This window comes from Pelecanus crispus, chromosome 2 (genome assembly GCF_030463565.1).
Source record: "Pelecanus crispus isolate bPelCri1 chromosome 2, bPelCri1.pri, whole genome shotgun sequence".
Taxonomy (NCBI): Eukaryota; Metazoa; Chordata; class Aves; order Pelecaniformes; family Pelecanidae; genus Pelecanus; species Pelecanus crispus.
This window is the reverse complement of record NC_134644.1, coordinates 116066651-116092283: the sequence shown is the minus strand read 5'-3', so window position 1 is coordinate 116092283 and position 25633 is coordinate 116066651. Positions and strand designations below refer to the sequence as shown.

The window sequence follows — 25633 nt, the reverse complement described above, 5'->3', positions numbered from 1 at the left end:
TTATTGAATAACTTTGGGTTTGAATTTTTTTCTAATAAAATATTTTTTTAAAAACCTTTTTCTCTGGTTAAGTGTTATTGTTATGGAAAAGCTTACGGTGCACCTTCTTAATGTAGCTAAGAACTTGGGATTGATGGGCAGGCATAGATTTCCTTAGGAAGATAAACCTTTACTCTTCCATGTCAACTGTGGATCTTGGCTTTTTTTCAAACCTTCCTGGTGATGTAAGCAAAGCTCAGAAGTGACTAGTTCTGCCTTCTTTTCCCAGTGCTGTGGAGACTGCAAGCAGTGTTAGCAGCCTGTTCTATCTTTTCCGGTCTACTTCCGTTGTGTAATTTCCATTCTGCTTCCAAGGGCTGCAGGGATGCTAAAACTAAAGCTTTGTAGGTAGATGAGCTTTCTTAGACTGATTAGAGGATGAATACAGTGCTCTGAAATATAAAGGAATTAAAACATTGCCCTGATAGCAGGCAGTCTGGTATCTGTATATTTTATAAGCTTAGTCCGAGACACTAGTTGTGTGGTAGTTCCTGTGTTTAATGTTTGTAATGGTACTTGTTGCATTACTAAGCTACGCATTCAGTTTTGATCTTTTGGAAGTGCCTGGTCACATCAGCTTATTTAAAAGTAATTTTAAACCTAGAATTTCTACATTACAGCTTATGAATTAATAGACATGACATATATACAGGCTATACTTTTAAATATTTAGTCTGCTAAATAGATTGTGTTTGTTTGTTTGTTTTGGTGCTATTGTCATGCCAGTGGTACAAATGATGAGGAAAGGAACAGCAGCAGTCCTGAAGAGATCTGTTAGAGGTGTAGGCATAAAATTCAGTAGTCAGCTTTGCTTGAAAACTTGTGCCTGTTGGTAAGAAGAGCAGTTCAGTCTAACTACTCGGCAAACGCGACTGATCACCCAAAGGATGCAATATTGTTCACCTTTTTGGGGTTTTGAAAGTTTGAGGTGAGAATCTTAGTAAATACCTGTATAGAGGACTAATATTTGAATGAATATCCAGTTACCGTTCTTTTTCCACAGAACAGCAAGAAATTTAAGTGTTTCCCAGTCTTAACTCTGCTTTGGAGAAGCAGATAATGCAGGGCCAAACTGAACCGTGGAGAATGGGTATGTGGAGCAAATGCTTCATATAATTGTATGTCCAAATACCCTTAAATAATGTCTTAAAATGTAGGCAGTGTCAAATTAAATACTGTATTTGAGTCGGTCACAAACCTAGGTGTGTGTAGAACAATGTGAGCGTGAACCAACTGCTGCTGGCATTAGGAGAACTGGAACGGCTTCACGATTACTTAATTACATCTGCGGTGTTTGGGGTTTTTTGAAAGGTTTGAATTGTGTTAACACCAATGCTTCTTAACACTAAGTACCATGCTAGAAATGTAAAGTAATCCTTTGCTCATATTAAGCTTTTGCAGTAGTAATGCACGAAGATGCCGTGCTTTATGGTGTAAAGAAAAGAGCTATGAACAGATTTAAAGTGTTCAGGAATGACTGATGTGCCTCTGATTGTGAATCAAAGAAACCTGAACAAAAAGCAACTTGCATACAACTGGTATGCAAGCTACAACCAGAAGTTGAACCAAATAACATAACTAAAAAGATCACAATATTCTGAGCCAACAGATTTATTATTTTGGCTCATCACCTTGTCGTTGTTTTACAAGAAGCTTGAGTTTCTACAGACAAGTGGAAAGCTAAACCATTTGCAGCCTGCCTTTATATAGATCCCGTCATGGTGATATTTCATGCTTGCAAATACAGTTTATTCAAATTTTGCATTTTTAGAAAGGACTAATGACACAACTATTTCCTGATGTCATTCTTTGTTGTGATGGTTTCTCAGATTCTCTGTGAATGTAATAACATCACCTGTAACTGGACAGTGGGGAGCACAGAGAGATTTGGTAACTGTTACGAGAGCATGATTTACGGCTGTACGTTAGTTTGGAAAGCTGAGTCTGCCAACCAGGTTGAAAACTTTTGCCTTGAACCAGTAGACACTTAGAGTACTTCTTAACTTTAAGCACATAGTCCTGTGTAAATCACAAGAACTACCTGCCTGTTCTTATGCACTACTGAATCTGGAACCAAGTATTCATTTTCCTTGATTAGAATCTGACCTTCTAAGAAGTCAGAAAATGAAGCTGATCATGGTCCTGGTTTGGAGTTTAGACCTGGAAGCCAGCAGGGTGTATCAAGATTTACCAGTAAAATCAGAAGCTGACCTTAGAATGAAGCCGTAGGAGATCCTCAGTTCTCCCTTCCGTGCACTGACGCCTCTGCGTGGTCTAATGACCATGTTTGGTTTGAGCTGGGGCTTTGGTGATGTACCAGAGAATAGGTCAAGAAAGAATGGCGTAGCAGTTTAACACACTCGTCTTAGAACATAAACTCTGTTATTGTAGAAGAGTGGATGGATGTGGGTAAGAAGAGTACTTTGAACTGACAGCTGCTACACAGAATGGTGGTTTTTAAAGGGGGCTGAATATTTAACTTGTGGATTTCTGTTGGAATCACTGAGCAAACCAATGTGATGGAGATGGCTGTTTAAATCAGCTGTACCTTCTTGAAGCTTTCCTGAGATGAAAACTATTCGTCAGAAAAGGGGATGAACGCCTACCTCCATGTTACCTTAGTGTAGGTCCTTCTACTAGACAAGCAGGGGAATATTCCTGCAGTTGTGCAGGGCTCAGATAATTACAGCTGCAATGACTGTAAAGAACGAGCCCTGAAGGTATGTCTTCTGTTACACCAACTTGCAAGATACTTGAACGGTACCTGTCAAAGAGCCAGCCCCTCAACCACAGCTTGCGTATTGCTGATACAGTGAGTAAGGCTATTGGGAAATAGTTATATATGCGCTGGAGATGCTCCATGAGGCTTTTCCAACTGTCACAGGATGTTCGTGTGGGGAAAAAAAGGGATTATCAGCAGGCACAAGCTTTTTAAGTTTTGGGGACAGGGGGCGTGTGTTTTATTTTTAAAATACGGTGGTTGTATAAGCTTTATTTAGCTGGCTCTGAGTACTTAGTCCCTTTGGGATCAAATTAACTGCTTCATTTAGGGCTTTTCACAAGCATCATTATCCTAACACCTGTGAACTTCAGCCATGCTGCAGTAAACTTCCTAAATATCTCTGCCATCTGCAACCTGGTGTTCTAGATGATGCTCAGTACCGCAAACAAGTTGTGGAGTAGATGCGTTGCACTGTAAGGAGTTTATTCGTATAAAGCTTTGGTGTTTAAATAACTTGTGACATACAAATAGCAAGCCCAAACAGGGTTTGCTGCAGCTGTTTGACGCAGGCACCCAACTTTGTTCAAGATCCAGAATATATTGTGCAGATGTAAAATATACAAGGTACTAAAAAAAGTTGAAATACTGAAGTCAACTTCTGTGCTTTCTAAATGATACGTTAAAAAAATCTGAAGGGTAAAACCTTACTTGGGCAACAAGCAGTGTTGCTTTGAGCATCCACAGAAGGTTAATCAGGTAGGAAAAATTTGTATTAATTGGCTGTATTAATCAGGATGCAGTCTGATGTATGCACAGTGCCATTTGGGAAGCTACAGTTCAGGAGGTATTTAACTGCAAAACTGTATTAATCTAAATCAAAGCAGCTGCAATCATAGATTAAATTTCAGTCAAAATTAGTATGGCATGGAACAAGGAGAAGCAGTGATAAAAAGGTAGAGGAGGAAAACCAAGGATTCTGAAGCAACAGCAAGGGAGCGTTTGACCACCAGACCCCAGCAAAGAAGCATTAAGAATTTTCCTGAGGCATGGGAATTGTTTTCTCTTTCCTTCTCTTACTGACTACAGATAAAGGTGCAATTTCTCATGAAAATATTCTCTCAAATAGCTTAGACATGGTCATTTTTATTGTTGTCATTTTGGCTAAACCAGTACTTGCATTACAAACATCTTAGGAAAATATATCTGCTGGCTAGTGACAGAATGTATAGTTCAGCTTTTTTTTTTTTTTTTTTTTAACCAAATGTCAGGACTTTTAAAAAAAAATCTTAAAAATTCAATTCTTTCAGCTGTTTGCAAATAAAACAATGCAATTAAGAGTGCAAGCCAACCAAGATTCTTTAACACTCTGTGAGTGTTTCTAAATACGGATATGCTGGGAATCCCTGATGATTTGTGCACTGAAAGGCAGGGCCGGCAGGCGGCCAGGCACCACGCTAACAACCTGCTGCGGAGGTTAACAGGAATCGGGACTGAAATCTTGGTTTGGGAGAAGACACTGCCCTACCAACCTGCCGTTCCTTCAGTAGTTACACATCTGAGGAAAATCTGTTTGTGCGCTGGCTCTCAGCCAGAATACATCATACGTCAAGGCATCGGGTAAGCTCCGATTTGTAACATAATGGCAAGATCCCTAAGAAAACAGAAAGTAGTACTTTAATGTATTTTAACCTACAAGTGCCACCATGTAGTTAACTAGCAGTAGCTAGGCTGACTTTCCTGCCCCCTTTCCTTTAAGATATTCTTTTACAGCTTCTTAACCTTTTCATCTAAATCTTTCAGTAGTTTGTGAGAAAGGCAGGCAATGGAAAATACAAAATTATGTTAAGATTTCTTGGTCTTACTGTCTGCTCTTGTTCATTGGACTGACTGACTTTTATATCCATCATGAGCTATTTCCCACTACTGGCATCTCTCTTCAGCTATTAACAAGAAGTACGAAATCTAATATTTGCAAGCAGTTAAAAGGCTTAAAGTTCTTCTTATGATTTTTATCACTTGGAGCTCTTCTAAAATTTTCCACGCTCTCTAAAGTTATGATGAACTCCATGTTCAAAATTGCATCAGCCTTCTCATCTCCTGAGTTTGGCCGATTGCTGGGTTACACAGTCACGCTGCAGTCTCCCTCCAGAGTGCACAGATCCTCAGAACAAGGGGTTGTTAAGCTACTGCGTCCTCCAGCAAGGAGTTTGCATGTATGGCAGCGTTGCCTTGGTTTGTTGGACCGGTGGTTTTAACCAGCAAGATACCTTGACTTCCCTTTGTCCAAGATTCAAGGCTGTAAAAGTTACTCTATAGCTGTCTCTCCAAATCAGGAAGGAGCAGCAGTCTGCTCTAGATCTTGGGTTATAAACTACTTACTGATAGTAAAGATGAAGCCTTGACCATTCCAGACAGGCCACAAACTAATTTTTTTTTTTTTTTTTAACATATTGTGAAAAATAGTAAGCCCTGTGGCACAAGAAATGGCAGGATTCCCCAGAGTAGTAGTGCTCGTTATTTAAAAAATAAAAAAAAAAAACCCCAGATCTGAATTGTGGTATCTGCTCTCTGATGTTGCAACTCCAACTACTAAGCGCTAACCCAAAACCCTCATGACGGAGGCTGGACTGCTGCTTTCAGGCATCATCTTTGCCACAATCGGACATGTTTTCAAAATGACACAATTGCAAGGCATTTCTTGGAGTCTAAAAACTGATTAGCAGAGCAAGTTGTGAGACAGAAACATGTTTTACAGATATAAAAATATACCGAAGCTATTCTTCAAGTGCTGTAAGCCAGAAAAGAAAAGGAACAGAGCTTATTTCTTGAATCAGAAACTTAACATAGAGCAGAACGGTAAGTAAAAGAAAATGTTGGGAAGCGGTAATGAGCTTTCAAAACTGGTGGTAATTCCTCTTGGGTTCCTCTTCAGGTACGATGCCGATGCAGCTGGTGTTGCTAACGGAAAAGGGCAGGAAAAGGATTTGGTATGTATGCGCTATACTCGGGTGAGTCAGCGGGGAGAGAAGCCTGTGCTGTTCCAAACTCAGGGACCTGGAAGGAGGTTGAACAGCAGCGAGTTCAAACTCGGGGCGGGGGGCGGGGGGGACAACAGTGGAGAAACCACTAGAAGGTGATGGCAGGTCATGGATGCGAGATGGTGCAGTTCTAGAGCTGGCAAGTGAAAATTGACCAAAATACACGCTTAGGAATTTCTATAGGTATCCAGACTAGTAAGCTGGTGAGTCAAAATCTGGATGTGGTCAGGGAACGCAGAGAAAAGGCTGTGTGTAGCACCAGGCAAGCCCGATAAGCCTAGAACTAGTCAGAAAGACTAAGCTTATCAAAAACTGAGACAAGGGCATAAAGTGCCGCCAGGCAGAAGGGAGAAATGAGCGTGCTTGCTTTTCCCTTTATTCCCAGCACTCGTGCTGTGAGGCGCAGGCCACCCGCTGTGCAACAGAAGCATCTTTGCAGAAAACAATCGGTCTGTCATGTCCGTCACACAGAAACCCGAGGTCGCGCCGATCCTTTTGCCGAGGCAGGTGCTGTCCTGCACCGCAGGGGCTCTGTCCGAGCGCTGGAGTTAACCGCTGGTGTGAGCGAGGTGGGAGATGGGCTCCATGCGGGACGGGTCAAGGCGCTCTCTCAGGCCTTACTTTTCTCCTCCCTCTTCATCCCTTCTCCCCCATCATCCCTAATTCACCTCCTCGTGGCTATGTGTATTTAGCTAACTAAATGCCAGGCCGGCACACCGACCCATGCGTGTCGATTCTGAACTGACAACCTATGTTTAAAATAGACGTCAACTAGAATGACCGGCTTGAAAGACTTGCTGAGGACGACAATCTCTTTATACTTTTGTACTTCTGACCAGCAAGACATACCTAGGAGTGGAGGAGAAAAAAGACAGGGCTGAGTGGGGTTAAGCACTGAAGGATTCCTTATAGCTTTTAAAAAGCTACTACGAGGTGTGTATGTAGCAAGAGGACAAATTAAGCATTGAGGGAAAGAAGGACCAGACAAAAGCGATGAAGGCGGTGTCGTCTGCCTCGCAAGATTTTTCTTGAATGAGCCATAGGCACCAGGTGCCTCCTCAAGAGGCACAGCAGAGTAAAACCTCAAGGAGAGGGGGAAAAGGGGAGCACTCGGTACTGTGAGTGCTTTCTGAAAGAGAAATCCTCAAGGCTTTCCCGTTCCCTGGGGAAAAGGTACCAGTTTTCGCTCTTCCGGCTCTTTTGGTCTTTACCAGGACAAGGAGGCGGCTTCTCCCAGCCGCCAGCTGCCACGGGAGTGCTGGCGGCAGCCGCCCTTTGCCGCCCCTCACCCCAGCAGCAGGCCTTGGCCCAGGCCTCGCTCCGAGCTGCTCCTGCTTCCTCCAGCCCTCCGCTCCCACTGCCTGCCCGCGGGACACGCCGGCCCGGCTGCTGCGCCCGCCTCCTCCGCCCGCCAAACCCTGCTGCGGGACAAGGTGCGGTTTCGTCCCTGCAGCAAGGTGGCTAGCAAAAATAAAAACGAGTACCTCCGCAACATTTCTTTTGAAGATGGAGGAAAAAAAAAGAAAAAAAATGGCAGCCAGTAAATTACGGCTCTTTCATTTGAAAATCTGCAAGTCTATTGTTCTGCTAACCCTATTTCTTTTAAGGTTGCAATTAGACACTCAATTGCCCTTTCTCTCAGAAGGCAGCCTCTCCCCGTCCTTCACCTCATTAAATACATTTTCCCAGTGGTAGTCAAGAATTGTGGCCTTGCGTAGAAATAACAAAACACGTGCACATGGCGGGAGTTCCTGGGCCTGTGAGCCAAGCCTTCTGCTGTCACAAGGCAGCCCTCAGTAAAACCTGACAAAGCCATTTTTGAAACTACTCTATCTCCTTTGCCTAGTCATCAAGTTAGCCTGACACCAAATTTAGTCCAGCAGTTTAGTAGAGGGAAGTCATTTAAAAAAACTTCAAGAGCAAGGAACTCAGCATTTTGATTAGCAGAGTCTGCTGTGCGAGGAGAGACAAAGTACATTCAGCCCTCTACAACCCACAAGATAAACCAAATTAGTTGCGTATTTGATAGTTATCTGTGACGGCAGCAGGTAAAATAATGAAGCATGCGCACATTTCCAGTAGTTGTACACCTTATGCTTACTCATGATTCAAAGAGGACAAAAATAATGAAAACATAAATCACAGCTGAAGGTAAAAGGCATGAAAGGCTGAAAGCTTGTGCTGGTTTTGGCTGGGATAGCGTTAGTTTTCTTCATAGCAGCTAGCATGGGGCTATGTTTTGGGTTTGTGCTGGAAACAGTGTTGGTAACACAGGGATGTTTTAGTTGCTGCTGAGCAGCACTTACACAGAGTCAAGGCCTTTTCTGCTTCTCACCGCACCCCACCAGCGAGCAGGCTGGGGGTGCACAAGAAGCTGGGAGGGGACACAGCTGGGACAGCTGACCCCAACTGACCAAAGGGATATTCCACACCATATGACATCATGCTCAGCATGTAAAGCTGGGGGAAGAAGAAGGAAGGGGGGAAAACATTTGGAGTGATGGCGTTTGTCTTCCCAAGTAACCGTTACGTGTGACAGAGCCCTGCTTTCCTGGGGATGGCTGAACACCTGCCTGCCAACGGGAAGCAGTGAATGAATTCCTTATTTTGCTTGGCTTGCACACATGGCTTTTGCTTTACCTATTAAATCTCAACCCACGAGTTTTCTCACGTTTACCCTTCCGATCCTCTCCCCCATCCCCCCAAGGGGGACTCAGCAAGCAGCTGGCTGGTGCTTAGTTGCCGGCTGGGGTTAAAGCACGACAAAGCTGCACCCAGAGATGCCGTGGGTGGTACAAACGGGCTCCGCTCCTCTATTCACCACCACCAGGGTTTATTGCAGTGGTTTTGGCCAGGTCTTGATCTCTCACTACAAACACTCCTGGTCTCACAGCTGCACCAACTTGAAAATGAAAGCCGAATCAAGTTGTGATGCTGTTCACTCCTCCAACACAGTCTAGGAACAATACTAACCATCTAAAGAAATTAAAAGCTTTAGACAAACTAGAGTGGGGTGATTTAGACTATTTCAAGGCGGGGCCAAGCGTATATTTAGCTCAAGTAATGGCATCGAGTACTCCCCTGATTCAGCTTCAAGTTCAAGTTAAACACAACTCCGACCATACTTGCTTTCATGAATGAGCCTTGAAACCGAGTTCTGTTAAGATTCCAGGTCGCTGCTTGTTTTAGCAAAAATAGTCTTAGGCAGCCTAGATTTCCCCCCTCTTCCACACTTTACTTTCCACAACTGTCCGATTTGTACAAAAACCCATTACAAAAATACGCAAAGTACAAATTACATATAAAGCCCCACCATGTACTAGTTTAGACAGTTGTACCAAATACAGTTTTTTGGTGAATTAAGGTTTAACTGAAACTGTCAGAGAATGGCAGCAAGTGCAGAATTTAGATCAGCTCTTACAGAAGGTACAGGGCTGGAAACCCTGCTGAGTCCCTTAGAAGAATTCCATTAAGCAGGGTTCCAGTTCACCCCCTTCCCATCCAAGCTGTTCAGACCATCTCAGGGGGAATGCTGCCAGGAGATGGGAGGTGTGAAGCAAAATATTACTTATACAAGACACTGTGATGACACAATCCAAAACCCATTTAATTAAAGACACCATTCACTTTGTGCGCCCTCAGCACCCATTAATTGTATGTGACCGTGGGTAGCAAGACATCAGATTTCCCATTTTTCCTCCCTTTCAAGCATCAACCCTTCACAGTGACTCTGAACATTTTTGTGCATATTTTATAGCAAACATCAGAGGGATTACCAAACCAACTGGTCAGATTAATAAAATAATATTCTTAGCGGTGTATTGCAAAAGAAATGTGCGAGAGCTCCTCCTAGCTCAAACTACAATACTTAGCATTAATGAAAATATTTGAATAAAGCACATTCTAATCAGTTTGCCATTGTCCAGTTACAACAGGGTATCAGGAAACCATAAGGCGAAACATTTCTTTTTCCACAAAACAGGCTCTTAACAGGTTCTCCCTAACATAATGCGCACACAACAGCATATTGTCAATTTAAAAAAATATTTAATGCTGCCAAAAAGTATAAAAATACAGTAAGAATGGCAGTACAAAACAAAATATTTCCTAATTTCTTTCTTTTACATCTTTCTACATTAATACAGGCATTATAAAAAACACAAGACGGCAAATTATTTTGTTTCGCAAAGTAGCTCGCTGCTGGTGGTCTTCATCCCCTCGACGCAGTTTACGCTGTAAACAGAGAACCGAGGTCTTCTCGGTACTTAACAGACCTCACTTTTCGTTCCCGAAGAGGGGGTCATGTCCCGCTTTTGCATGTCAATAATTTGCAGTTTATAGCTGCAGAATATTCACAAGTCTTGAAGGCTTAGGTGTCAGTCAGTCTCGGCCTGTGACATACAATGCAGAAGAAAGTCACCGATTCAGTACACAGTACAGGAAAAAAAAAAAAAAAAAGAAGAAATGAGAACAGACAGCGGGTTCACAACTCAATATAAACACCAAACAGCTTCTCATGCACCCCCTGTAGCAACTACCAACTACTGTCTGCCTGTAGCGAGCACTCTTGGAAAGCCGTTGCTTTTCCAGAAGGAATTTCCGTATTACAGTGTAAGGCACCCGCCTGCTGGAGAGCTTCACGTGCCGGCCTCAGCCCAGCAAAGCGCTCAGGCGTGCGTTTAACCACAAGCACCGCGGGAGTCCTCCGGGGCCTTAGCGGGAGCAGGGCAGGCCGCGTCTCGCGACACTAGCGTCGCCTCCCGGGGGCTCGCAGGCCAGTCCCGGCACGGCGGCATGGGAGCGAGCCTTTCTAGGCAAAGGTTTCTTGCAGTGAGGCAGACGGCCCAACACTGGACGTTTTGTTCTCAGGGACGGTAAGGCTCTGCTCCGAGGAGCACAGAAAAAGACCTTGGTGTTTACGGCACCAAACGTCCAAGCTACCGCAAGTGAAACGCTTAAGTTCTGCGAGCACTACACTGCCTGATAAAGCAGCCTTCTTTGATCAGTTAAGACACATTAAAAAAAAAAATTCTTCCAAGTATTTATCCTTCCAATTTAAATAAAGACTCAGACAGAGATGCAATTTTGAACACATTTATTTTTTGTACATAAAAATGAAAGACTGACCTAAAACTTTGGGGAAAACCAAAAAAAGCCCAGGAAGACTACTGTGTATTACATCAACTTTGCAAATTTCGTCCTCTGACTTAAGCCACTTGGCCATGCAGAAGACTTCCTCTTTGTCATGGTTAATTTAGTTTCTTGTGCAGTCCTCACGTGTCTCGGGTTTAACTATAACACCAAACAGCAAACTAAGTAATTTGGTTAACATTCATTAAACTTAAAGCTAGCCAGGCTTTTTAATTGCCTGCACAATCCAATCACACGTACACATTTACACCTCTTCCCTTTTCAGTGGGATATAAACTGATGTCAGTAAACCATTTTACTCAAGGTTTAACAGAATAAGCTAAGTTTCAGCCGCAACATCTTCCTTCTATAAAATAGATCTGTAATTTTTTTTTTTCAAATCGCTATTTCACACTGAATTCAATTATTTTACTTAATACATTTCAAGAAAAAATACAGATGTACCGTCACTAACTGGACTGTCCCTGCACCAAGAACATAAACAGAAAACCTAAATATCTAATTCCGAATTTGCAAAGCCCTTGCAATGGAAGTCCACATTTGTTAGTGATTTTTTTTTTTTTAACAAGAACATGCATGATTTGTACAGAAGTGTTCATCTGAGAGTCAAACATTGTTTAATCAAACTCAAAGAAGTCCGCTACGCATCAAATATTTTGACTGACGTACTTCCAGACCAGAGGGAAAAACCCGACACAGTAACACCTTGAATTGAGTGCAACAGCATTTTAGAAGCAGCACGGGACCAGCCAGCAGCTTGCCAGAAACTGGGGTGGGGGGAGGCAGGAGAGGGGTCAGAAGGCACGTCCTTCATTTTTACTCTTTCTTTAAGCGTCTCCTACGATAGAGGTCACTGGGATCGACAGGTCTTCATTTTGGCCCGTATTTGTTCCTACTTAACATCCAAGTTGTGCAAAACTGCTGCAAGTTTAAATCCTACAGAATAACAAAGTATCACAAGGGCTCAGTTTGCAGTAAAGAAAACAAGCCTCCCCCAGATTTTGGTTTTTAAGGATTACTGACGGACCAGAAAGAAGAGTTTTATCCAAATTATCCCCTGGAAAGTACTAAGGGATCTAATGTTTAATTTCCCTTCTACGCCCCTACTGTCACGGACAATTCACTGTACAAAACAGTTTTGTGCAAGACCTATACTGGTTCGTGGTCCTTAAATTCTTAACAGTTAAGACTCTCAAGATACCTACAGTCATGTAACCAAACCAAATTTTTACAGATCAACTGTTGAATGTCCAAGTCCTGCTTTATTGCATCAAGAAGGTAACAGAGTGTGAGATGACACAAGATTGCCCCCTCCTGCCCTGCTCCACCCAGAAAAGAGGAATGCCTACTCAGGGTCGAGAGGACAAAAGTGCCAGGATTTAGAAGATGGAATCGGGAAAAAATTCAAGTGACAACTTGACAAGACACAGTTAGAGCTCAGTGTCTATAGGATACTGGTGGCCCAGGAAATCTTTCTCATGCAAACAGGAAGGCGATAAATGACAGTATGATTTCAGTGAAGGTTTCGCCTGCACTTCTTCCTTAGCTGCTTTTAAGTATGTAGAATAAAATCTGGAATATTTCTGTTATAAAAGCATTTAATTATATTCCATGTGTTTTTCCATAATCAAAATATCTTTTATAAGGCACGTACATTTACACCTACTATCAGTTATAGCTGATACTGAAAAAAAACCAAACCAAAACAAAAAAACCCTGTCTTCTCAATTTAAAGAAAAAAAAAAAAAGAATCTTTTGCCAAGCCTCTTGTTGGCTAAAAGAGTTACTGTGGTTGTAACAATTATGAAATGTCTTAAAATACAAAAGCTGCCTGCCTAGACTGCGTCACAGCAACCAGTAAGTCATTTTGCTGTTAGAGCTGCATAGCTGGTCAGTAACACCACAGGATAAATTATCTTGTTTTACTGACACACGATTTCCCAACTTCAGAACTGTATGTTCTAAGAAGCTACACTCATTTCCATATCTGGAACCTTAAGCATTTGTTTACTATATAAACAGCGTAGTCCAAAATAGTATTAGCTATTGTGAAATGACAATTTCAAACAGTAAACTCAGCTTCGCTTGCGTAGTAAATGTCAGACTATTTGGGCCCCGTGCCTGGTGTGTTACTACGAAGCTTGAATGTACTGGAAACCTTTCAAGTCAATTCCTTTGGATAAGGAGCAAAGTAATTACCTAGCTCCTTTAGTATTTTTCAGCAGTAAATCCAAGAAGTGCTTTACAACAGGAAGGGGCGGGGGGTGGGGGGGGAAGACACACCCCGCCCCCTCCAAAAACCCCATACCCAACAGAAAACAACCAAGCTCGGAAAATGGAGGGAGAAAACACGACTTCTCTGAAGTCACCCAACAAGGCAATGCTTGAATAAATAAAACTCGGGTTTCAAAGTGCAGTCCAATACTACAAATTATTAGGTCTCAACTTGAATGACAGCAAGCTACATACAGCCACATATGGTCTCTGTATTCAAAGAGAATTGAAAGGACAGAAAATGATTTGTGTTGAATTACTATTTAGAAAGCATTACCATCCAACTAACGGAAAGGGAGTGCTCAATAATTTTAAAGGGACTGTAGCACAGGTACTCCCAAAATATTAGTCATTAAGTCATGCCGCTTTAATACAGTGCTGGGGAACCTCAAAAGCAATTCTAGACTTTGTAAAGTTACCGAAGTGGTTCATACAGCCAAAGGTACTGGGTACAGGAGAATCCTACCAACATTTGATTTCTATTACAACCATCCTCGGAATCCAACTATACTTTCCTTTGATGTGCTTTCTACACCTATTACTGATGAACGAATTTTATTCTTTCTAGCAATTAAAATCTATAGACACACAAAACATTATGTTTCACATTTAATGGAATGTCAGAATTTTAACAATGTTGGCCTTCAAACAGTAGTTGAAGTCTGAATACATGAATCAACAATATGCTTTTCAGTGGGGCTAAGTTCTCAAAAGCCTTAAAAAAAAAATCAAATTTCCAAGCCTTACTTAAATAATGAAAACTACAAAAAAATAAATAAGGAATGCAAATTAACAGAGTAGAAATCGGTAAGTGCTTCATCAGACCCCTAGCTGCTCATATCATAAATTTGAGAGTCAAAATATGGGGAATGGTTGCACTATTATTTTCATCCACAAATTATAATTACATTTAGTTTCAAAATCAAATTCTTTTTTGGTCAGAAATTTGTACAAACTGAGCTTTTAAAAGTACAGTGAACTACAAAAAGATTAAATATGCAATTATAAAATATATTTATCCTAGTTCATAAGAATATAAAATGTTTATGTTCTTGTCACTAGTACATTACACATTACACACATTTAAGGATAACTTCTTGGCATTAATAACGTAAATGATACAACACTGTTTATTGCTTATGTCAGGCATGTAAATTTAACTCCAGACAGCCTTCAGTAGCTAAACCTCTGTGCTTCAGGGTTTGCTTAAGATCCTGTAGAACACCATTTTAAAAAAATGTATAAACAGTTGCGGCAAGTTTGCACCTGCTCATATAACCAAAAAAAAACCCCATCAACTCTGTTGGGGGGCAGCAGTTCACTTTTGTAAGTACCTGCAGCGGAAAGTCCTGAGATGTTGACATGGGGTCAAGTTTACATCACTTCTCTATTGTACGTAACGGTCTGTACCCATTCCAGGTGTAAGGAGTTTACTGCTTAAAGTCACACCCCTAGTCATTAACTTGCAGCAAAATTAGCTGCCAGAGCAGACAGGCTTACTGTTTACTTACAAGGAACATTCTTAATACATTTTCCAGCAAAAATAAGCACCAAATAAAATCAGTGTACCAAACCCAATCTTAGTGAGAATAGGTTTCCAATATAACCACCTTTTTCTTTTTCTTTCAGTCTCATTTAGCTTCTGCTTCATCTGCTGCAGCTTCTGTGCTGTGTTAGCTTTTCTACCCTCTCGCAGTCGTTTTCGGACAGTACTGGGGGGGGGGGAAAGAAAAAAAAAGGTAAATCTTAAATTGTAGAACAGGAAAAAAGGCTATTAAAATATGAAAACAAACCTCTTCCCAACACACTCCCAATAGTTAACCAACCCACCAGTAGCGTATGGCAGCAGTATATAAAATCTAAACCAAGCAATCTTTATTCCATTTTAACAGCCTTGATGTGGACAGTTTCAGGTCAGCAAAGCCTTGTGAAGTAAGTAAATGACATATGTAAAGATGTAAGTGGTGCCTGACCTACGTGTTCAATAGGGAACAGAATTAGCTTAATTATCTCAGCTTAGTCTTTCACCCCCATCAGTGCCCCACTTGGCTGAGATTTTTTGCACAGAGGCTGCTTTTATTTGCACTGTCAGGTACTATGTGCAAACATTCACAGTATTTAAGTGTGTGCCTCCACTGCAGAGTTCACACTAGCCTCACCGATATATTGATCCTGAACTACTCGTGTCTGTGTGCAGTTTAATAGTACTCATCTTGGCCGTAAACCAAATCCTGATCAAGGACACAGTGTAACAACACACAACTGACTTTTAGCCTATCAGGGCTGCCTTGTAATTCTTGTCTCCAAAAGTATCCTCACGATCTCTAAGAAAGTGTAACTGAAAAAATGCTTTGATTGTCCAAGTCCTAGCGCACAAACACCACACTCACAGCCATGCCCCCCATCCTGCTTATGAGGGGCTCCTTCAAACATCTACAGAATCGCTGTCATCCTCTCTCAAAACACTCGTAAAGACATGGAAAGATAAACTCATTGCGGCATTCAGTAAGCCACCTGTTATTTCAGAATTCCAGTCTATCTACATTGAACTGCCACATCTCGTCTCCGACTGCAGCCCTCTGGGACAGACACTGCCTCCTCCCGTGCACTGCACGGCTCGGCTGGGCACAAGCCAGCCGGGTTTCTGGGTCTCTGGCTGTGGATCCACACGCTACCCTCACACAGGCAGGCCCAAGTGACACAGCACCTCAAGGCACAGCAATTCGCATGGTAATTCCCAATACAGCAGCTCACAGCTGAGGCATTACTACACATGAGGCAGAGAAACTTGAAAGACAAATTCACATGCCACAGCTAAACCACAGAAATCTATTCACAGGGGTAGATTTAACATGAACAGAGGGCAACATGCGGCTTCAGTGATACAACTGCAATCATCATATGGAAAGCAGTACATGATAAAAAACTTTGTGCTTCTGAAGTATCATGTTGTCCTGGTTTCAGCTGGGATAGAGTTAATTTTCTTCCTAGTAGCAGGCATAGTGCTGTGTTTTGGATTTAGGATGAGAAGAATGCTGATAACACACTGATGTTTTAGTTGCTGCTGAGTACTGCTTATGCTAGTCAAGGACTTTTCAACTCCCCATGCTCTGCCAGGAGCACAAGAAACTGGGAGGGGGCACAGCCAGAATAGTTGATCCAAACTGCCCAAAGGGCTATTCCATACCATATGACGTCATGCTCAGTATAGAAACTGGGGGGGTTGGCCAGGGAGCAGCGATCGCTGCTCGGGAACTGGCTGGGTATCGGTCGGTGGGTGGTGAGCAATTGCATTGTGCATCACTTGCTTCGTGTATCATTATTATTATATTGTTACTATTATCATTACTCTTACTTTATTTCAATTATGAAACTGTTCTTATCTCAACCCAGGAGTGTTTCTCACTCTTACTCCTCCAATTCTCTCCCCCATCCCACCGGGGCAGGGGGAGTGAGCAAGCGGCTGCGTGGTGCTTAGTTGCTGGCTGGGGCTAAACCATGACACATGTATTTTTCCAAACAGAAGTTAGCACCATATTTAAAAATCAGTATCAAATTATTTTGGGCACTTTTAGGACCTAATTCACACTGCAGAACAGAGTTCTAGGTTTGTAGGAAAAGGCTTTCAAGCATGAGGTTTAGCTGCTTCAATTAGAGAAATGTTTTTCTTCTCTTGGTCTTTAAACAATAAGGGTTTATTACAAGGAATAACTGAAGTAGTATTTAAAAAAAGAAAAATTCAATCAGTCAAATACCACCTGTCCTTTCCCTTTACTGAAGAAAGATCTTGAAGGTTTCTTACGATAAGAAAAGCATACAATTCAGCCTCTCAAGAGATCGTATCTGCTTTCTAAATGGTTTCCTCATTTTGCCTACCTTTCAATGTTTCCATCTGTGATATCTTGAACTTTAGTGGACATGTCAGTATTTATTTTGTCCATTTGGTCTTTATTCTCCAGGCCTATGCTGTTCCCATTGTACTTCTCTGTGGTTATTTTGGTTGGGTGTGGAGGAGACTGCTCAGACCTTGGTGCTTGGTCCTCCTTAGAGAGCTCCTTCCAACGTTTCTGCAAACAAGGAGAACATATTTCAAACATTCCCCTAACACTGAAAGCCCTCTTTGCCCAAGATGTCTTCCCACAGAAAAGTCACAGAAGTATATTAAAGGAACTGCTAGATCAAGGAAAAAAGGTTAACAATTGTTAGATGAAGAAATAAGGTTAGATGAAGGTAAATTTTCTCCAACAATGACCCCTTTTTATATTTCTCCAGGATGACGCTACCATGGAGGTATGAGGCCACTAACTTCGGGGTTTGTACTGTCTACAGTAGCTCCACAATGAGGAAGCAACCTGTCTTGTATGGTCCCACACTGTCCAGCACTTTCCATCTCCCTCTACAGGCCTACGCTGTGCTGTTACCTTTCATGGCTCCAAAACACAGTAGGACCTTGTGTGCAAGAACTGCCTAAAGAGAGAACTGGAAAATTTGCAACATAAATGAAGAAAAGTCCAGGGTTATTTATGCCAAAGTTGTGGCCTACTATTTCACATAGTGATCCATTAGCCCAGATATCTACTGCATCATAAAACAGATATTCACCTTGTTTTGAGAAGTAATCTGGAATGAGATGGAAGGAAAAAAAAAAGATGGTAAGTAGAACTGGTTTGCTAGATCTCTGTCCTAATGGGTAACTGTCCTAACAATGAACAGTCTGAAGGATTTCTTGCAACAAAATTTCATGCAGAAAAAAACCCGAGAAAAGTAACAGGAATGAAAAGAATTGCCCCTAAAAAACAATCGGTTCTCTTCTCACACAAATCAGCCAGCCTACAAAGATATAGAATACCGGGGCAGGGGGGAATCAGTTACTTTTAAACATCTACGATAAGAAAGATGAACTGAAAATTGACTCTTCACAAAACAAGTGTTAGATTCTCGCCTGTCAAATTAATTTGAGACTGCTGGTCTAAACTAAGTATCAAACAGTCTCTGGATTGTGTTGCTAAATTACCTTTCCCATTTCACAACAGTACCTGCAACTTCACAAAAAAGAACAACAAAAATATATCTCAGGAACTGAAGTACTACACTGTGTCTTGTGAAATTACGTCTGGAAGAAACAAAGAAGTGACAAAGTTTGATTTGAGAAATACAGTTGTCCTTAAAATTGTAACGGAAACACCTGCATAGGGCAGCCAAGACTTAGGGCCTGTACTGTCTCTTGGAATGAATGGAGACAACGGAAAGGTGTGTTAAGATGTTCAGTTGACAGAATCAGGTGAATGCCAGACACAGTTTTGGGATTCACAAGGTTCAGTACAAAATTACAATATTCTTGTTCTCTGTCTGCAAACCACATCTACGGACCTAAGGAATTTGACGTTCTTTGTCCTTTCAAAGCCACAAATTTGTTTTTCAGAGACCACTCATTTCAACAGATTTTTCTGAGAGAGTGATGCTAAGTTATTCTACTATGTTGTTGAAGCAATACTAACTTATCTTTACTACAAAGGAATTTTATAGAAATGAAAACTTCCATCTTGTTCCACCTCACCTATTTTACACAGTGCAGTGCTGTAGTATAATTAGGAAGCAAGTAACTGTTTCAGCTGCAGTGGCACACCAACTACATGCCTCTGCAGGGCTTCAGGGCAACCTAGGTGAGTGTATGATCCTTCCTGTCAGTCACAGGTGGAAATCCCAGAGGTGCAAAAGGAGGGGAAGAGACTCCTCACCCCCCGATACGAGTGCTGCAGTTGCAGCCACTAGGTGCAAGCAAGTAAAGGCTCAAGCATACGTTGTGTTTGTCTGCACAGCTTACTGACTTCCAAAATCCAAGGACATGTCAGAGATTAACATTTGGGTAATGTTATATTAGAGAAGCATTCAATGACTTCATGCCCTCCCCACTACTAGCAGAGAGAAGTAAACAATTCTCAAATTCTGGACAGTACAACTGTTCCCTACAGGGGGAAAAAAAAAAAAAAATTATTGAGCTGACCTTGAAAGGAGAAATACTCCTATTAAGTAGTGCCAACTGATTTTCTGCACATGACCCTGAGGCCTAAAGAGAAAAGCACCAGGACAGTTTTCTGCACTACAGAAAACACTGGTTTAGGAAAGATCATCTAAACAATCATAACAAGAAAAAGAAAAAGAAAAAAAGAACAAGTGAGAAGCGTGCCTTCTTAGGCTTTCTGTTAGTATGAAGAAATAACACACTTCATAACCGACAAGCAATATTCTGAGTTGACAATGTACCCGGAAAGAAGAAATCCTGTGATCTAGATGCATAAGTGTGGGAACCAGAGCTGCTCACAGTTTGGAGCACAGTTGTTTGTTTTTTTTTTTTTAAAAAAAAAAGCAGAAAAATTATTAGAGAGAAGAATACCCTCACACAATCAGAAACAGCTTCCAGAAAATAGGCTAAATTGCTGTTAGTGACAGGATGAATCATGCAGCCTTCTAGGTACATGGCACAGGGGTCAGACTAGCCGCACACTACCTAGGTGTTGATTAGTAGTTGTGCAAAATTATTTATTTACATAGCAAGTCAAGAAATATTTGGCAAAGAAGAATCTGACAACTACCAGAACCACAGAAAAGAAATCATAGAATCGTTTAGGTTGGAAAAGACCCTTAAGAACATCCAGTCCAACCATTAACCTAACATTACCAAGTCCACTCTAAACCAATCAAGGGTAGACTAGACTAAACCACGTCCCCAAGTGCCACATCTACCCGTTTTTTGAACACTTCCAGGGATGGTGACTCCACCACCTCTCTGGGCAGTCTGTTCCAATGCTTGACTACCCTTTCCGTAAAGGAATTTTTTCCTAATATCCAACCTAAACCTCCCTTGGCACAGCTTGAGCCCATTTCCTCTCGTCCTATCGCTAGCTACTTAAACAGGAGGAAATGTGTTTTAGTTTATCTGCTTCAGTCACAATTTTAAGAGATCAACAAAATAAAAAAAAGCCCTGGCCCATGAAAGCAGAATTAAGTCTGTTTCGCAGCCTCTCCTCCCAGTCCCCCCTCCCACCCAGCCCCAGCCATTTCAAACAGCTGTAGCTTGTGTTACATCTGCAAGCCACACTGATAAAATAGTGAGATTTGGTAATCTGTTTACCCCAAAACTCATTATATTCAGCTAGATTCTACTAACTGTAATGCAAATTCTAAAGGATGAGGAGTGGGGGTGGTGTTGGGAAAAAGCAACTTCACTAATAAACCTGATCTGTAGCATAAGGGGACTTTATTGTTAGGAAAATACATAGCAAAGGTCAAGAAATCCTAAAAAGATCCTTTCTATCTTTTCAAAAGTATACCAGGCATTACTTTTGCTTTTCAGTACTGAAGATACCGATTTAACCTTCTTTTTCTTTTAAGCATTACTACAGACAAGTTGCTTTTATATTTTATATAAAGGGAACAAATACATAGGATTAAAAGTTTAGCTGATAGAAGGTGCTGATCAGATACCCTCTAGTACCTTCTAGGCATCCACTGAAAAAGGCAAATTATTTCAATCCCACAAGGTTCAATGTTTTAAAATAGTTTGGAACACATTCTTAACTACTGTTAGCAGTCTACTGTTTGTGTTTAAATACCTGGAGCTAAACATTTACCTGTATGGTTGAATCCCCCATTATATATTTTGCTCCTTCTATTACAGCCATATATGAAAACCTTAGTTGGTCAGGAGTCTGAATAAGTCCCATTCGATATTTTCTCATATCCAGTAATACGTTCTTAATATCTACAGAAAATGGGTCTTTTTTCTCCATCTGTAAAGCAAGTTACATTGAAAGCGTCATTGCTACTGAGACAGACAACATATAAAAAAATAACAAGTGAGTCATAAAATTCAATCTAAAAATTCATTTCTTCATATTATGTTTCCATTAATTATAAAAAAATTAACACATCAAATTATTTCCAAATTGTTTTTACAGGAAAAAAGCCAACCATCTAATGAAAGCTTATTATGACCAAATCAATATTCATGTATTAACCAAATAAATCAGTACCCTAATATCAAGTCTTTAAGGAATTTGGATATGCTTGATTTTATCCAGGCATGTATTTGTACTTTGAAACAGGACTGTAAGAATCAGAACCATAAAGCAGTATTTTCTACTGCTCCTGAATGGAACAGCAATTTGGAATGACCAAATGTAGCAAAAGTTTCCTTATTTAAAGCAGTATCCCTAATCCAAGCAATGCACGCACTTGTCCCCACACTACGTTCATGGGGTGTTTTTAACCACAGTCTGCGCCTCTTGTAATGTTCATTTTAATTTGTCTAATATTAAAGTATATTTGCATCAAAATATACACCTATGGTTTTCAAAATGCAGAAAAAAAAAGAAAAACTGAAAATAAAAAACTTAGAGGACCTAACCAAACCAGAAGATAAGTGTCTTACAATTTAAGTGAAATCCTACTTCACCCAACCATGTGCTGTACCTCTCGTTATTACCAAGCACAGCCAGAGACAAAAAGTCTGTGCCTGGACTTTAAAATCCAACAAAAAATTAAAGAGATTTTAAATATTATTTAACATTTAAAGTTCACTCAAGTCATGAGCAATTATAGATGATACACTTCACTGAGTAAGCAAAAGACCTACTCATTCATGTGGTACTACAACTAGCTACCAAGCCCCACCTCTCAGAGGGCTGCACAGCTAGGGAAATTCTGCACCATCCTCCATTACACACTGCAGGAGATCCAGGGGCATGCCCAGGTTCTCATCCTAGTTCACATACCAATTTTCTGCAACCTTAAGAAAAGGGACCTGTCAGACCTGCAAGATATTCCATGTTTAGAGAAAGACTTATATATTCTATTCAGTTGTCTCAATATATATTCACAAGCATAACTTTAAGCTCGTATTAAAAAAAAAACAACCTCAATCTTTTCTAAGCACGTCTTATATAAAAGGAAAAAAATGCTTAACTATTTACTTTCCAGGAAGCTTTGAAAATTACATGTAAAGTACTTCAAGATGGATTCGTAAACGTATTTCAAGAGTTGTGTTTTTTAACAGTCAAAGTATGTGAAGAAAAAAAAAGGTACGATCTCTTAATTAAAGTTTTCACTGTCATGTCATTAACTCAAATGCTTTTAATGCCTTCTGACCAAAAAGCCTGTATTGGGAAGACAGGCAGGGTGTCAGGAGAAGGAAAGGGGTGACAGAGAAAATGGCTAAACACTTACCAGAACAAGACAAGTGTCTACTAATGAAAACGTGCCGGAACGTCCTATCCCCGCGCTGCAGTGAACTACTACAGGTCCATGCTCAGGACTTAGTGAACCAGACTCTCTGACTTTAAACAGGAAGTTCAGGAATGAAGCTGGGGATTCAGGAACTCCAAAGTCTGGCCATGTAGTATAATGAAAATGAAAGATCATCCTGGACTCACCACTCTAGAAGTGAAAACAAATAAACAATACAACTAGAAAGTATTCTACTTTTGTTTAGTTAGCACACATTTCCCAAATCTAAATCAATAGTTGTTTTCTATTTCAAACCTCCCATTTAGACAAATAATCCAATAACCTGCTTCAAGTCAGATGACAAGCAATAGTGCAACCTGAAGCAGATTTTCATCCGAGTTGGTAGTTTTCCCCTTTGCAATTACTACCATACTTTTTTTTTTCTTCTTCTTCTCAAACTTCCAGTATTATATTTGGTTTGCTTTACTACCTGCCCCCAAAATATTCTTCTTTTTCTACCATTAATTCAGCTTAATGGCTGACAGCAGTTATTAGACTGCTAGCATTAACAGGACTGAAAAAAATGCCCATCAGCATTGTAAGCACTCTCCACTCTTGCTCAGAGCAAGTTTTAATATCAAGAGGTGTCAGCATCTCCTTTATGCTAACCACACTACTGAGAGGAGCAGGAAGCTTTACAGAAAGGGCCCAGAAGAACCCATATAGCAGGATGTCTAGCAAGACTACTGCTTGGACGCATTCATTCTTTCAAAGTAAGAAAAAAGGATTCCAAAACCATGCAGTTCCCCTCCTAACATGACCAACTAACTGCAAGTATTGAAATGACAGCAAGAAAGTACGTATATATCTGAAAAGCTCTGATGACAAATTTGGATCATATCTTTACAGAACTCACTTCAGACCTGCTGTTAAACACTACTCCTTGTCTCAATCACTGTAGCAAGGAAAGAAGGGAGGCAACTTGATCACCAGTTTAGCTCAGAAATTTTAGAAAGGTTCAGTTGTTTTTATCCTCCCTCCATTTTATCTTATTTTCCACATAGATTGAAACCTACATAAACCTCCACAAAGCTGGAACACAAGAAGATTTAAAGTATCAATGTATTCCAGAAAAGCTATTTTTCTTTTTCAGCAACAGTAAAATATAGCTAGGAAATTAAAATAAATTCTACTGTTCTTCATCTGCTCAGTCTGTTCCAACCTCTTATGAGGGACAATTTACGAAACTCCTTTGTGAAACTAAAATTAAAATAATCCAGTTCATGGTTACCACAGTAACAAAAATACTCTCCCATTTTGTCTTTTGCCTTCAATGCCTGATACTGCAAGACTGCCAATACTTTCACAGAAAACAGTGGATATTAAAATGACTCAAGTCACTCTCAAATGCACAGTTATCTTCCAGGAATATTTTGTCTTTTGGCCAAGAGCTCAACAAGGACAACAGAGTCTGATCTATCATATTGGTTAAATGAGTACACAGTAAGATTTCAAAGCAGGGAGAAAAAAAATCTACCAAGGCCCCAATGTATTTATACAATTTAGATTTCCCTTTTTTTTTTTTAATGCTTTGCTTCAGACAAATAAGAAAGTCTGCAATTTCAACTGAGACCTTACTGGTCTTCTGTACCTAGCTTTTCTACTAGTCAGTTAACGCACTAATCAACTTAAATGACCCATTTGTTTAAAAATCATGAAGGAGACACATTTTTTATAAGAAATCTGGAAATTATAGAATTTTAAAGAAGGTAACACTCTTAAGCAATTTCCTCTATTTCTAAGAAAAATAACTCATCAATTTACAAACAAAATTAAGAGGAAAACTGGAGAGATGAGCTAAAGGCACATATTAGGTAAAGCAAAGGTTAAAGTTGTTTCTTGCGAATCTAGATGATCCTTTGAAGTGGTAATTGATACCCTCCCCCTCAAGATTCTTAAATAGCATTCCAGATTAAAGCCTTCCTATACCTTAAAAAGGCAAAAATGCCCTTATCTATAGAAAACAAAGGTGATTGTGGGTTGTTTTTTTTTCAAATCCCATACTGTAACAACCACTAGCATACTCCTAAAAAAAACCAGTAGTGGTTCAAACATATGGCCAAGTCTCACCGTGCTCATACACTAATCTGAAAATAGCTATTTCTAAAGGAAAGATTAAACAGTGCTGCTGTACATCTCATCCAGCACTAACCCACAGAATTACTTTTTTTCTCCCTCCCCATACTGTATGAAGGCTTTATCCATCCCACAATTTTCCACCACTTCAGCTCATTTTGAAAATACCTAGTCTCTTCATCTTTCTCCACAAGTTCCATGAGCACTGGAACTGCCTGGTCTTCCTTGAACTTGCAGTTTCTAATTGTACAGCCAAATCCCATTTGAACATTTCAAACCTCCCACATTTTCCCTCTTAAACAGAATGGCTCTTTCAAGCGGTGCTTGGCAGTCAAGCTGTACAGCTGAAATACTGTTGTTGTGTGAATATCCATATCACCCTTTCTTAAAGAACTCCCCAGTCACTGAGCCATGCACCACAGCTATCACTTATGTGAAGTGATGCAGGACTATAATGGTTTGCTAAAGATTCACAACTGTTGATGGACAGAAATTCAATTTTAAAGAACAAGTAATTTTATTACAAGAAGACTCAGGCAGTAATATAAAATTTTATTTATGTTATACACAGGGAACATTTCTGCATGATAACTGAAAACCAGCTTATTCTACGGTAGCCACAACATATTCTTCCAAGATTCATTCCCTAAGACTAGCTACCAAAAAAAAAAAAAAATTTTTTTTAAATCCTTGAATAATCATGGGACTACTTCTAAACAAACTTTTCAAGAAAATGAGTCAAACCATTCCAGTGAAAGTTTCACAAACTACTGGGATAAGCTTTCAGTAAATAACCAACATAACTAAAACTGATAAACTCAGAAAGTTACCACCACACTGCACAGTTCTCCACTGACTGCTGGCAACACTAACAGCATAATCAAAGGATGATCAAACCACAAGGCATGCTCCAGGTTACAAGCAGACATCCACATGACGACTTGAGCAGAAAAATAATACAATGCCATCAGACTTTCATCAAAACAAGCCTCATCATAACCTTTTTACAGTGACTATCCAATCACTCAAAACAAAAGGGTACAAAAAT

The 25633-nt window shown here is 40.5% G+C and overlaps 1 protein-coding gene across 2 annotated transcripts in view; it reads right to left on the bottom strand.

Annotated features, from left to right (window-relative positions):
- Window positions 1-9385: 9385 nt before the first annotated feature.
- Window positions 9386-25633, bottom strand: part of PTPN2 (protein tyrosine phosphatase non-receptor type 2) — a 33983-nt gene continuing 17735 nt past the window's right edge. The window contains exons 6-10 of one of the 2 annotated variants that reach the window (XM_075728321.1): window positions 22450-22659; window positions 20856-21014; window positions 17101-17291; window positions 14835-14936; window positions 9386-10190 (exon numbers count right to left, since the gene is read on the bottom strand). In XM_075728321.1, coding sequence (XP_075584436.1) covers window positions 10169-10190; window positions 14835-14936; window positions 17101-17291; window positions 20856-21014; window positions 22450-22659 — 684 coding nt within the window. In that variant the 3' untranslated portion in view covers window positions 9386-10168. Of the gene's footprint in view, window positions 10191-13820; window positions 14937-17100; window positions 17292-20855; window positions 21015-22449; window positions 22660-25633 lie in introns of those variants that run through there. The other variant, XM_075728320.1, reaches the window with a different exon arrangement.